A 13,362-nucleotide genomic window follows, 5' to 3' on the forward strand; every position below is an offset into this window, starting at 1 on the left:
TATAGTTCCTTGTTCTTGTATTTTTTGAACTCAAAATAGTAGGAAAATTAAGCTTTTTTGCCTTTCAGAAGAAATCCACCAAGAAAAATTAATATTCACTCATATCAAATTCTTGTGTGAATAAAAATGATACCACTCTACTTTATAGTATGTCTTATAAAAGGACTTGTAATCCACAATTTTCGTGTCTGTAATGTGCGCAGATAAGTTTAATAACGTGTTTTCCTTGCCCCACCCCCCCCAAAATTGTGTAGTGTTGGAAATTTCTATACGTAATTCTGGCATTATTTTCACTATAATGTAGGAAGCTATATGGACAGCTACAGGATGTTTTCGTGCCAGAAATGTTTGTGAAGCAAAGCACCCGCCGAGTCCTTATCATGGAATGGGTGGAGGTGCATTATGTGATTTTATTTTCTAAACCATAAATTCAGGAATTATGTGCCTGAAGCCAAAGTTTGAATTTATTCTACTTTTCACAGGGGCAGAAGTTAGTGGAGGTCAAAGATCTTTATCTTGTAGAGGTAGAAATATGGCATTAATGTTATATTTTGAATTGTTTTTCGCTTTCTTTTTTCTTCTTTTCCACTCCTGTTTTTTTTATAATAACCTTGGAAAGAATTGTATAATTTGAGCACTTCATGTAGATTTAACACGTAACCTAACACACGAATGGACCAATAAAGGTTTCCTTAAGCTCATTCAAATCAATTGGACATGGTTAATGATAATGATTATGCTGAAGAGCTGTATGATTTATGTTACTGAACAGGTTGGAGTCTATTGCTCACTTTCCCAGCTTCTGGAATATGGATTTTATCATGCTGATCCTCATCCTGGAAACCTTCTTCGAACAGTGGATGGGAAGCTAGCATACTTGGGTATATTTTCTAAGCATCTTATTAGCTTGTTTTATTATATACTGCGAGGCTTGCGTTCTGCTCCATCTTTTATGTGGAAAGCATGATATGGGCATTTATATACGTACCACCCAGTTCCTATGTCCTTAAATATCTAACACCTAACTTTCAATTTTCACATTTATATTACCCAAATCTTTTATATCACATCAAATTTACCATCATTTTAACTAAAAAAATGTGAAATACATCTTTTTATGTATCAGTAAAGTGTTGTGTATGTAAAAATTGAAATTTAGTTGTTAGATGTTTAAATACATAGGAATTGAGTTGTAGGTATTTAAATATTCCATTCATCTTATGCTTTTGATTGATGGAGCATAATCTTTATACGTCATAATTTTTATAAATATGCTAGTACTTTCTTTCATGCATTACAACTGAAGTAAAGGAACCCAATTATGTATAAAAAAATAAAAAAAAGTAAATAAATAAATAAATTATGTAAGCAAAAATTTCTGATTCTCTAAACATGTATAATTTCTTGCTATATTTTCTCTGTTTGGCTTTCATTATCAACATTACTTTTTCCGAAAGTTGTGTATTGCTTAACATATATTTATGAATATTACATTGTTTTTTATTCTTAGTAATTCGGGATCGATTAGGAATGGTAAAACTGTTGAGATTTATATCTAGTTTAGGGTCGTATTGATAAGTATGAAATATAGAAGAAGTCTAGGGATTTATTTGTAAGAATGTAGTAAGGCTCTTTATAAGCCCAAGTCTTTAATGAATAGAACAAGTTTTTAGAGCAATTATTTCTTTATGGTATCAGATGAGATAGATCGATTCATGAGTACTCTATAGATCTGGAGCAATTGTGGGCAGATTTTGACCACTTTTCACTGATTTCGAGCTATGTTGATCCAAGATGTAAGAAGAGGGAGATCTTTGCACAGACGAAGACTATGCAATTTTGGCTTAGATGAACTCGACTTTTGATTAGAGGAGATCATTTCTCCTAGCCCAGGTGATGATCCGGTCACTGGATGAGGCAATCATTGTGATGATACATGTGGAGTCACATGAGGTTACACTCTGAGCCGAGTGAACTTCCAGGTACTCGATCAGCTTTGACTGCCTCGAGCTCAGGTATGACAGGTGTCCAGGGGGCGACTTGTAAGCTCTACAACTACGGTGAAGTGGACAGTTTTGAGGCTGTGGTCGTGACCGAGGTGGTCGAAGAGATGTAAGAAGGGGCTATCGGGAAAATATGATGGTAGCAGAAGATGAGTCTTTATTGATGAGAATCATGATTTTCTTGAGATGTTGAAGAGGAAGCATAAAATAATAGGTGATGAGGCTGAGGATGCATCCACCTCATCGTCATCAAGTGGTAACATTGCTATTTATGCTCGCTCTAAGAAAGGTACTCGTGATCCACCAGAAAATCACCAGAGTGGATAGTAGCTTATAGTGCATCTTGACATGTGACATATACTGCTAGAGAGTTCTCTTCTTATACTCACATAGCAGTTCCAGAGAGCATATAGATTGTTGATTGTACAATTTAGCCTGTAGTTGGTAATGATGCAATTAGGTGTACTGATTCTATGACATTGTTCAATGTTTTGCATGCTCATTCCTTTCTAGTGAACTATTTATCCATCAGTGTCATCGTTCTTCAATTAAAACATATTATTTCATTTGATATTCCTAAGATGATCTTTCAAGAGAAATGGACGGGTCGGACACTTGGGACTAGAACATGACATTAGTGAATTTTGATAGTTGAATAGAGAGGATGAACTCAACCTTGACATCCATGGTAAAGTGTATTAGAGTTGGGGGTCTGAGAGGAGTGTGGAGGATGTGTTATTGCTACATCATAAATGCATGAGACACTCTTGTTTTAGTTTATTTAGTCATTTGTATCCGTCTTTGTATGAAAAGACAAATAAATAAAAACTTGAATGTGATGTTTGTGAGTTTGTCAAGCTTACTCTTATATCAATTATGAAAATATGAGTTATTTTAGTTTTAATTTGATACATTCCGATGTTTGAGGACTGTGTTCTACAAGTTCAATAAATGATTATCGATATTTTGTGACTTTTATTAATTATTTTTCGTGTAATTTTGTCTTATCTAAGAAAAGTCAGGCTGATGTGTTTGCTTGCTTTAAAATTTTTTATAAGGCAGTTTAAACGCAATATGGTGTAGTAGTGATAGTACTGATGTTTGGTAATGAGACAGATTATACCAATAATGCGTTTGGAATATTTATCAATCCAATAGATACAACATTAAACCACATGTCTATACACACTGACACAAAATAAAGTAGTAGAGAAGAAGAATAAACACCTTCTAGAGGTGGTCCAAAACGTGATTATCACAATGAATTTCCCAAAGCACTTGTGGGGGCAAGCAATTTCGACAGCTGTTCAATTGATTAATAGAATGCTCTCAAGAGTGTTGGAAGAGAATAGCGGGATCATCCAATTGAAGGTATTTGACTTTGAATGTTTGTGAAGGTCAACAGACCATCAGTAGGGAAGTTGGATTCCGGAGTTGTGAAGTATGTTTTTTTGGGTTATTCTACTACCCAGAATATGTATGTTTATTAAAGTCCGATAGAGAAGAAACTATTCATGAGCATGGACGTATCCTCTAGAGAATTTGAATTGTATAACACTCTGGAGGTGATCTCACCCTTTGGTGACTCGCCATATGAGATGAGAGGGGGAGAGTAGTGATGGTGAGAGATTGGTACATATGGGAGCAATGCCTTGTTTTGTGATATGGGATGAATCGACCGAAGAATCGAAAAATAAGGAGATGGAACCCGTAGGTAGTGGGATTCAGGCTCAAAGGGAGTTGTGGGTGTATACAAGGAGATAACAAAATGAGGGAATTATGTCTACAGTGCCACTCATGCCGACAAGTTCCTTGTTCTGGTCTACCTTGATTTTTGAGACACCTACATTATCCACCCCAGACTCAAATTACACGGGTGACATGATTCCTCTTCTTTCTTATAATCCCATGACTTTAAGGACCTCTCACATTAATGCGGGACATCTTCCTGATTATTTTGGTTTCCCACATGAAATTGCTCAGTTTGTGTCATACTCTAACGTAGCACATATACATGGAGCAGTCATTGCATATTTGGACACTGTCTTTATGCTCAAGTGTTGGTTGGTAGCTAAGGAGGATACCAAGTGAAAAACGACCATGCATGAAGAGCTTCAAGCTCTCGTTCAAAATCGAACATGGGAGATTGTGTCACAACTAGCTTAAAAAAAAACAGTTTGGTGCAAGTGGATCTTCGCAGTGAAGCAATATCCATAAGGAAAAGTAGAGCATGTCAAAGCACGATCAGTGACGAAAGGATACAATCAAATAACATTGACTATGATGAAACTTTTGCACTGGGAGCGAAGATGAGTACATTGAAGACACTAGTTTCTCTAACACTGAATAGTGGATAAAGGTTATACCAACTCGGTTTGAAGAATGTGTTCCTTCATGGTCAGTTATTAGAGGAGGTGTATATGGAGATATCACTAGGATTCTACACATGTCAGGCAGCGGGCAATGTGTGTAGGCTTAGGAAGTTGTATTATGGCTTGAAGCAGTTTCCTCAAACCTATTTGATAAGTTTAGAAAGGCTATGATGGGCTTGAGATATCAACAGATGAATATCGACCATATGATGCACTTTCGACAAAATGAATGCCACGCCACTATGTTTGTTATGTATTTGATGACATAATTATCACTAGCGATGATGAGATAGAGATTGCTCAGCTAAATGTAAGATTGGGTAAAAAATTTGAGGTGAAGGACTTTAGGCAGCTCAGATACTTTCTTGGAATTGAGGTGGCTTGTGGACCGGATGGTATGGTTTTGTCTCGGGGGAGTATGTATTGGATCTCCTCATGGAAACAAACATGCTGGGATGCAAGTCTGCTGTCTCTTTATGTGATCAAAAGGCCAATATGAGTGCATAGGCAGGAGAGTCAGATGATCGTGGGAGGTATTAAAGATTGGTGGTTCATCTGATCTATCGGAGTCACACTCGTCCTGACATATCATTTCCAGTGAAAGTGGTTAGCTGATACATGCATGATCCATGGAAGAGCCTTATGGATGTAGTGTATCAGGTTCTAGGGTACTTGAAGAGTATACCAGGGAAGGGTTTGATCTTCAGAAAGAATTAACATGTAGGCATTGAGGGATATTACGACCAGATTGGGCGAGTTGTGCTGTGATAGGAGGTTCGCATCATGATACTACATGTTAATAAGGGGCAACTTGATATTTTGAAAGAGCAAGAAAAAATCACTAGTAGCATGGTCAACAACATAGGCAGAGTATAGGGTCATGGCCTTAGGAGTTGTTGAGAGCCATGTCGGTAGAACTCAAGGTGGGCCAATGAGCTCAAATGAAGTTTTTGTTGCGACAACAACTCAACAATTAGCATTGCCAATAACCCAGTGCAACACGATATAACCAATCATGTGGAGATTTATAGGTTCTTCATTAAGGAAAAACTGAATAACGGATTTCTGGAGCCAAGTCATGTAGCCACCAGAGAGCAAGTGGCTGACAGCCTCATCAAACGACTTTGCTCATTAGATTTGCCTAGGTTATGTGACAAGATGTGTTTAGTGAATATCTTTTGATGACCTTGAGAGGGAGTGTCGAGATTTGTATCTCGTCAGGGTCCTATTGGTAAATAGAAAATATAGAAGAAATTTAAGAATTTATTTGTAAGAATGTTATAAGGCTCTATATATGCTCAAGTTTTTAATGAATAGAACAAATTTTTAGAGCAATTATTTTTTTTAAAACACTTGTCATTTTATTCTCAATATAAAATTGCGTTGCACAGAGTAATACATGTTTTGATGAAGAAAGAAAAATGGGGATTTGATGGATTACTTGACGTGCATCAAAATTATTTGTCTTTCCTAGTATTTTTATATTTTTTTCAAAATTTTATTTTAGTTTTAGTGTATGTAATTGTCTGGATTTTTTTTATTTTGAATTAAATGATAGGATTCGAGAACTTAATTAAACTTGTTTTAAATTTAGTTTGAATTTTAATTTTTAACTTTTTTTTTACAAAATATAGATTTGATGGTTTCTAACAATGTTTGTTACTGAATTTTAAATTTATTATGATTTGTGATGAAAGATTCCATCCTCTCCCCTCTCCCCTCTCCCTCTCCTCCCCTCCCCTCAACGATCTTCTCGGATAGAATCTCTCTTCTTCTTTTCTCTCCCCCATTCCATGACAACCCACTGATCTTCCTCTCTCATGCTATGCAAGAAACCCTAGCTAAGTGAGGGCACTCATACATACATACATACATACACACATACATACATATGCATGCATCCATACATACATGCATGCATGCATGCATGCATCCATACCATCCATCCATACATACATGCATGCATGCATCCATACATCCATCCATCCATGCATCCATCCATACATACATGCATGCATCCATCCATGCATACATGCATCATATACATACATCAATTACATACATGCATACATAAATTATATCAATAACAAATTGTTCATAAATTACCTCAATAACAAATGAAATAAATCAAGTAATAAAAAGAAACAAATGAAATAAATCAAGTAATGAAAAGAAACAAATTACTTCTATTTTTAGTATAAAGTACATGTTCAAGGAATTTCTATTATTTAATTAATCTGGTTTTATTTTTTCCGCTTATCAGTTCGCTTTTGTAGCTTTAGTCTGTTGTATACCCTGATAGAAAAGGGCATCCTTTTATCACCTAAATTTTCTCTTACATTTTTTTTTTCAGATTTTGGAATGATGGGGGAGTTTAGGCAAGAGCTCCGAGATGGATTTATTCAAGCTTGTCTTCATCTTGTTAATCGCGATTTTGATTCTTTAGCAAAGGACTTCATTACTCTTGGGTAATTGTTGATTCTTTAGAAGTCACTCTCTGTTAACTGCATTTCTGGTTTGATACGCTGGCAGAATATTAAGTTTTTGGAAGATTATATACATACCACTTAATTCATATGTATTTACATATCTAACACCTAAACTTCAATTTCTTCATGCATGCCACCTTACCTATGCATGAAAAGGTATATTTCACTTTTTAAAAGTTAAAATGATGGTATTTTTGATGTGATACGAAAGAGTTGGGTGGTAAAAATGTAAAAAATTAAAGTTTAGGTGTTACATATGTAAATACATAGGAATTGGGTGACATGTGTCTAGATTTTTTCCATACTTAAATACTTCATTTGACTGACTTTAGGAAATCAGATTATTTGACAATTAGATACCTAATATCAATAGCTAACCTTCGATATGATTAATCTGATAACTCTGTAATGGTAGTGCTTGTCAATAGATTCTGATTAGTATTATTTCATATGAGTAATACCATAAGGTAGAAAAGAACAGTAGGATGTCAGTTTGGAAGTTTGGTTGAATTATGTCAAGATCAAGAGCAGGCTGCTTATGTTTTTCTTTGGATTAGCAAATTTTATTTGCAAAATACATGAACTTTGAGGTATGCTTGTGATACCGTTCTAGGGCTCCTAGACTGTATTCAGGAAACAGGTTTAGAGGGGAGCTGATCAGGGAATGGTGTATGCACGTTCAACAGCAATTGGAGTGGATTACGGGGATAAGGTGGCTGTTGACAGCAGTTTGGCGTCGATCGGCAGCTGTCCTGCGAGCTGGAGGCAGGGAGACAGTAATTTCTTGCTGGAAACAGCAGGTAACAGTGACTTGAATGGCCACTGGGCTGAAAACAGCAGATTGGATGGTGATAAGGCGATATACAGTTGGCAAGGGGGTTCCGAAGGCTGTTCCTAAGCAAAATACTAACACGCCAGTTGCAAAAGGAAATGATATAGAGCTCCAGAGAACAAAATTCATTGAAAATAATTCTGAATTCATCAAGTCAGAAAACTCCAAATCCAAAGCCCTAATACAGCATATATATAAAAATCCCATGATAGAAAATATCTTGTTAGAAATTAGGAAAGCAGGAAAGGACTGAAAAAGAAAGAAGCAAAAAGAGGGAAATTGTTAAAAATAACATAAATAAAATAAAAAAGCCGTCTTTTGCTAGCGGAATTGTCGTAACTGCAGTATCAAGGGATTCTGTGATCGATTCACAGTTGAGCAAGGCACTTCGCGTCAACTTGAAATGGCATTGATCATAAAAAATTCTTTCCGTTATGGGACTCTGCAGCATACAAAAAAATCGGGATAAGGTTAAAATGAAGAAAGTATGTCACACTAAATTCGAACAGAAATTAAACTTTCAGTTTCAAAAATGTCTTTATTTATTTTTTTCATTGGTATGAGTGTCACTTGATAAGGTTTTTTGTGTTTAGATGAGCACAAGGGCGAGCCAACTCTTTTTAACAAGAAAAAATTGCGTACATAAGGCGTACGTAGCGCTGCTTACGTCAGAGAGATTATTCAGAAGGTATTGGGGGGTTATATCTGCGTTATATCCCCTGTAACCTCTCTGTAACCCACCTATAACCTGCCTGTAACTTATAAATATATGAAAACAGAAGCGCGAAATTTATTAGAAGTTACATGTAGGTTACATGGAGGTTACATGAGGTATAACGCGGATATAACCCCCCAATGCCCTCTGAATAATCTCCCTGACGTACGCAGCGTTGCGTACGTCTTACGTACGCAAATTTTTCTTCTTTTTCACAGGGACGACAAATATTTAAATATCTAAATAATATAATAATTAAATGACAATAATAATAATAATAATAATAATAATAATAATTAAATGATAATAATAATAATAATTAAATAGATGCATGTACATAATTAATATTTTTAGAGAAAAAACACTAACATATAGCAAGATAATGCCATTAAATTTATAATTGAAAAATATAAATAGATATGTAAAAATTTAGAAATATATAAATAGATAAGATAATAAGATGGGGCCTTTTTTAATGAGAAGTGGGCAAACTTATAAATTAAGGGTGAGCAAATCTCAAATAATTAACATTCTATCAAAGGAATAAAATTTGAGGGTGGACATTAAGGTGGTTTCACCTATGGATATGCATGGTAATATTTTCCCGGCAAACTTTTTGTTGTTGCCCAAGGCATTTGATGGGAGTCTCTTATTTTTGTTCATCGAGCAGCTTAATAAAATTTACAGTCTGTACCTTGCGCCTTGTTTTGGTCGTGTCAACGCTTGGACTCATACAAACCTATATTCACATTGGTTATACAGGCTTCTTCCTCCCACCGCACAGAAAGATGAGGTTACGAAAGCACTGACAGGTCATTATTTTTATGTACTCCTGTTTTCTGAAGATCAATTGTACTTCTGAAGTATTGATATATTTTATTATATTAATATTATAGAGGTTGCTGCATATAAATGTTAAAATTATTTATACCCCATATGATTCTAGACCACTGAACATACATTTATAACATATATGCAGATGTATTCGAAGATGCTGTCAACAAAGGAGTCCGCAATATAAGTTTTGGAGATTTGTCTGGAAATTTGGGCCGCACCATGTAGGCATTCGTCTCTTAAATGGTTTGTTGTCTGTTTTTGTTATTCCTTGTTGGGACAATGTTTAGATATAAGTAAATGGAAGGATTGAGAAAATATTGTCATTATTATTGTTAAAATTTGGAATAGACCAGCTCAATTTTATTGATAGAAGATGGGGTATTTAATTCTATTACAATAGACACAATAAAGTAAAGAAATAAAATAGAATAAAATAAAAAGAAAAGGAATTAATTTGAATAAAACAAAAAAGAATACATAATGAGGGAATTAAAGTTAACATGCAAGAAATAATAAGTAATAACGGCCAGAGATTTAATTGGGATTTGATCTTTGTTATAGATCTAATACTCTCTCTCAAGTGAATTATAGATGTCAATCAGGTTCAACTTGGATTTAAAGTCATCGAATAAAGCTCGAAGAAGATTCCTAGTGAGGATATCCGCTAGTTGATCACTGAAGAGTACAAAAGGCTCACAAATTTTCATGGACTCAATTTCTTAATGAAGTGTATGTTAATCTCCACATGTTTGGTACAATCATGCTGGACTGGATTGTGCGCAATGCTGATGGCGGCCTTATTATCACAGAATGGTTGTAGCGGGACAGAGGTTGACATACAAAGTTTTCAGAGCATAATGCATAACCAGAGGACATCATATATCCCCGAGGCTATGATCGAGATTCAGCTTCAGCACTGCTCCAAGCAACAACAAACAATTTTTTTCTTTTTCTAGTGACCAGATTACCCCATACAAATGAGCAATACCCCAAGCTAGATTGTCGGTCATGAACCGACCCGATTCAATCAACATCTGTATAAACAACAATAGACCGAGAGGTGTGATCGTCGGTCATGAACCGACCCAATTCAATCAACATCTGTATAAACAACAATAGATCGAGAGGTGTGATAGAGAAATACAAACCTGAGCCTGGTGTATCTTTTAAATAGTGGAGAATCCTGTGGATTGCTTGGAGATTGTGCTCATAGGGGTTATGTATGAATTGACTTACTATAACGACTGCGTGGCATATGTCGAGGTGAGTATGTGTGAGGCGGATGAGTTTTCCCAGAAGGCGTTGGTAGTGAGTCTTGTTGACAAACACACATTGAGAATATCAGATAATTTTTCGTTGGGATCCATAAGGACAACCACTAGTTTGCTCAGAAAAAAGTTGTTTTCTTTAAGAGGTCAATCACATATTTACGGTGTGATAGACAAATGCCCCGAGATGATCAAATCACCTCCATACCTAAGAAGTACCGAAGAGATCACAAATCTTTCATTTCAAAGGATTTAGCAATAATGTCTTTCAAGGACTCCAGTGCTGGGAGATCGTTACCTGAATGAACAATATTGTCAACATAGACAATAAGGATAGTTACCTGACTATTAGAGGAATGCCAGAAGAAGTGAGTTTAATCTGATTGAGCCTGAGTAAAACCATGGCCCAAGACCACCTTTGTGAACTTGCCGAACCAGGCCTTGGGGGGCTGCTTTAGCCCATAGAGAGACTTTCACAGCCTGCACACTTGCCCTCTAGAGGTAGTAGAGTCAAAGCCAAGAGGAAGAGACATGTAAACCTTTTTTTTAATCTTTCCATTTAAGAGCATATTCTTGACTTCTAGATGTAACAAATGTCAATCTAGATTCACTCCAAGGGATAACCGGACCAGAATAGTGTTTAACTTAGCCACTGAAACAAATTTCTCCTCATAGTCAACTCCGTAGGTCTGTGAATACCCTTGACAACCAATTGTGCTTGTTGCGTTCAAAAGATCCATCAGAGTTGAACTTGTTTCTAAAAATTCATCGGCACCACACAACTTTCTTACCCGGTGGAAGATCACTAACATCTCATGTATAGTTCCGCTGAAGGGTATTCATTTCCTCAATTACTGTCATTTTTCAGGCAGAATCAGCAAGAGCAACCTCAATAATACCATAGATTTGATGGTCTGTCAGGTTAGTGGCAAATGCTCTTTAGGTTAGTGATAAATAGCGAAAAGAGACATTTTTTGCCATATAATAGAGGGAGCATATTTGATCGCATATCTTCTCATTCGGAGGAGGGGTCGCACTGAGGATGTCACCTGAAGTGATGTTAAGGTTCTATAAGGAGGTAGCGTGTTCCAGGGTAGGAGTATCGGAACGGGTGTGCCAAGTGTAAACATGGATAGTGGGAGGAGGAGATGGTGCAATCACCGGATCCGAGAACTCACTAGGACATGGGACTCTTCAGTAGCGTGAACAATGTGGAGAATATTCATAGAAGTATGATAAGGGATAGTGTCTAAGAACCAAAGCTCCCCAACACTTGGGGCCGAGCTAAGAAAATAAGGAACACTTTCAAAGAATGAGACATCAATACTCACCTAGATTTTATTAGTGGTAGGATCAAGACACCGATATCCCTTTTGAGTGACGGAGTGCCTAAGGAAAATACATTTTATAGATCTGGATCAAGTTTATTATGATTGGGGGTAGTGTTTCAAATAAAGGCAGTGCACCCAAAACTCTTATGGTCTAATGTGGACAAGATCTGATTGGCATGGAAGCATGACATCAATACGGCTAAGAGTGTTCAAAACTTGTGAATTTTAGAGAGGAGTCTATTTGTGAGGTAGGTGAAAATGAGAATAACATCATTCCAAAAATATTTCAGAACATTGGATTGAAACATAATGGAGTGAGCTACATCGAGGAGGTGACAGTTTTTCTTCTTGACTACCCTATTTTATTGAGGAGTGTTCTTACATGAGCTATGGTGGAGGATGCCCTTACTACCTAATATTCACCCAAAATAAAGTTGAAAAATTCATAACCATTGTCAGTCTGAAGGACCTGAATACGGGTTCTGAATTGAGTTAAAATGAAGGTGTATAAGTTTTAAAAGGTGACAACCACTTATGATATTTTTCTACGATATTCTAGAAGAGGAATAAGTTGGTGGGAGAATCCCAAGTGTAGTTGTAGTATAAGTCACATTTCATCCATAATGTAACAAGATCATTATAGTTTTGGGTCATGGTCCTTGACCCCGTGTTTTGGCTCTCGGATTCTTTCAGATTCCTTATAGAGTTGGTCAGAATTTTCTACATCCGAGTATGTTTCACGAACAATCATCCAAAGAGCACTAACTGAAGGAAGAAACATGTACGAACAACCAATTGACGTTTTCATGGAGTTTGTAAGCCATGACATGACCATGAAGTTCTTGTTGTTGAAAGTGGAGCCTGGCCCACTCATATCCGACAATTTTGATGTTGAAAAGCCACACCTGTTCAATTTCCTTCTTAACCGGTCCCGCATCTTTCTTTGCTAAAACTGCTCCCGCCATTTGAATTGGCAGCAGAGGATTAATTCTCCATTTGCTGTGAAGAGGGCCCCCCCCTATTTATCTTTAATTGTAGAGTATAAATATCCGGCTTGGTGCGTGAGGCTCGCAGAGAAGAAAAAGGTAAGGTTGCATTGCAAGGTATCGCTCTCCAAAAGTTTAGAAGTCACGACAGACCTTTTTGGTTTTTCTTCTTCGGGTTTCCTCGGGATAGAGGAAGAGTTCTTTGGGCTTCCACGGGACAGTGGAAGAGAAGTGCAAGGAGTAGTTCATTGCGGCAGAAGGAAGAAAAAAAAAAGAAGAAGAAGATTGTTCTTTCTATGCTTCTTTTTGGTGGCTTCTGGCTGAAGAGAAATTGAATTTATTTCTCTTGTATGTGTTCCTTCTTCGGTGTATCTCGGTGTAGAGTTTCTTCGGTGTATCTCGGTGTAGAGTTTCTTCGGTGTATCTCGGTGTAGAGTTTCTTCGGTGTATCTCGGTGTAGAGTTTCTTCGGTGTATCTCGGTGTAGAGTTTCTTCGGTGTATCTCGGTGTAGAGTTTCTTCGGTGTATC

At 36.6% G+C, this 13,362-nt stretch overlaps 1 protein-coding gene across 1 annotated transcript in view; it reads left to right on the forward strand.

Annotated features, from left to right (window-relative positions):
* Window positions 1-13,362, forward strand: part of LOC110018372 (uncharacterized aarF domain-containing protein kinase At1g71810, chloroplastic) — a gene marked incomplete at its 5' end in the record, with an annotated part of 53,447 nt that overhangs the window by 21,307 nt on the left and 18,778 nt on the right. The window contains 6 exon segments of the mRNA XM_020715664.1: window positions 305-395; window positions 483-524; window positions 773-881; window positions 6,729-6,843; window positions 9,174-9,223; window positions 9,391-9,469. Of these exon segments, the coding sequence (XP_020571323.1) occupies window positions 305-395; window positions 483-524; window positions 773-881; window positions 6,729-6,843; window positions 9,174-9,223; window positions 9,391-9,469 (486 nt within the window).

Source organism: Phalaenopsis equestris, unplaced genomic scaffold (assembly GCF_001263595.1).
Source record: "Phalaenopsis equestris unplaced genomic scaffold, ASM126359v1 Scaffold000018, whole genome shotgun sequence".
Lineage (NCBI taxonomy): Eukaryota > Viridiplantae > Streptophyta > Magnoliopsida > Asparagales > Orchidaceae > Phalaenopsis > Phalaenopsis equestris.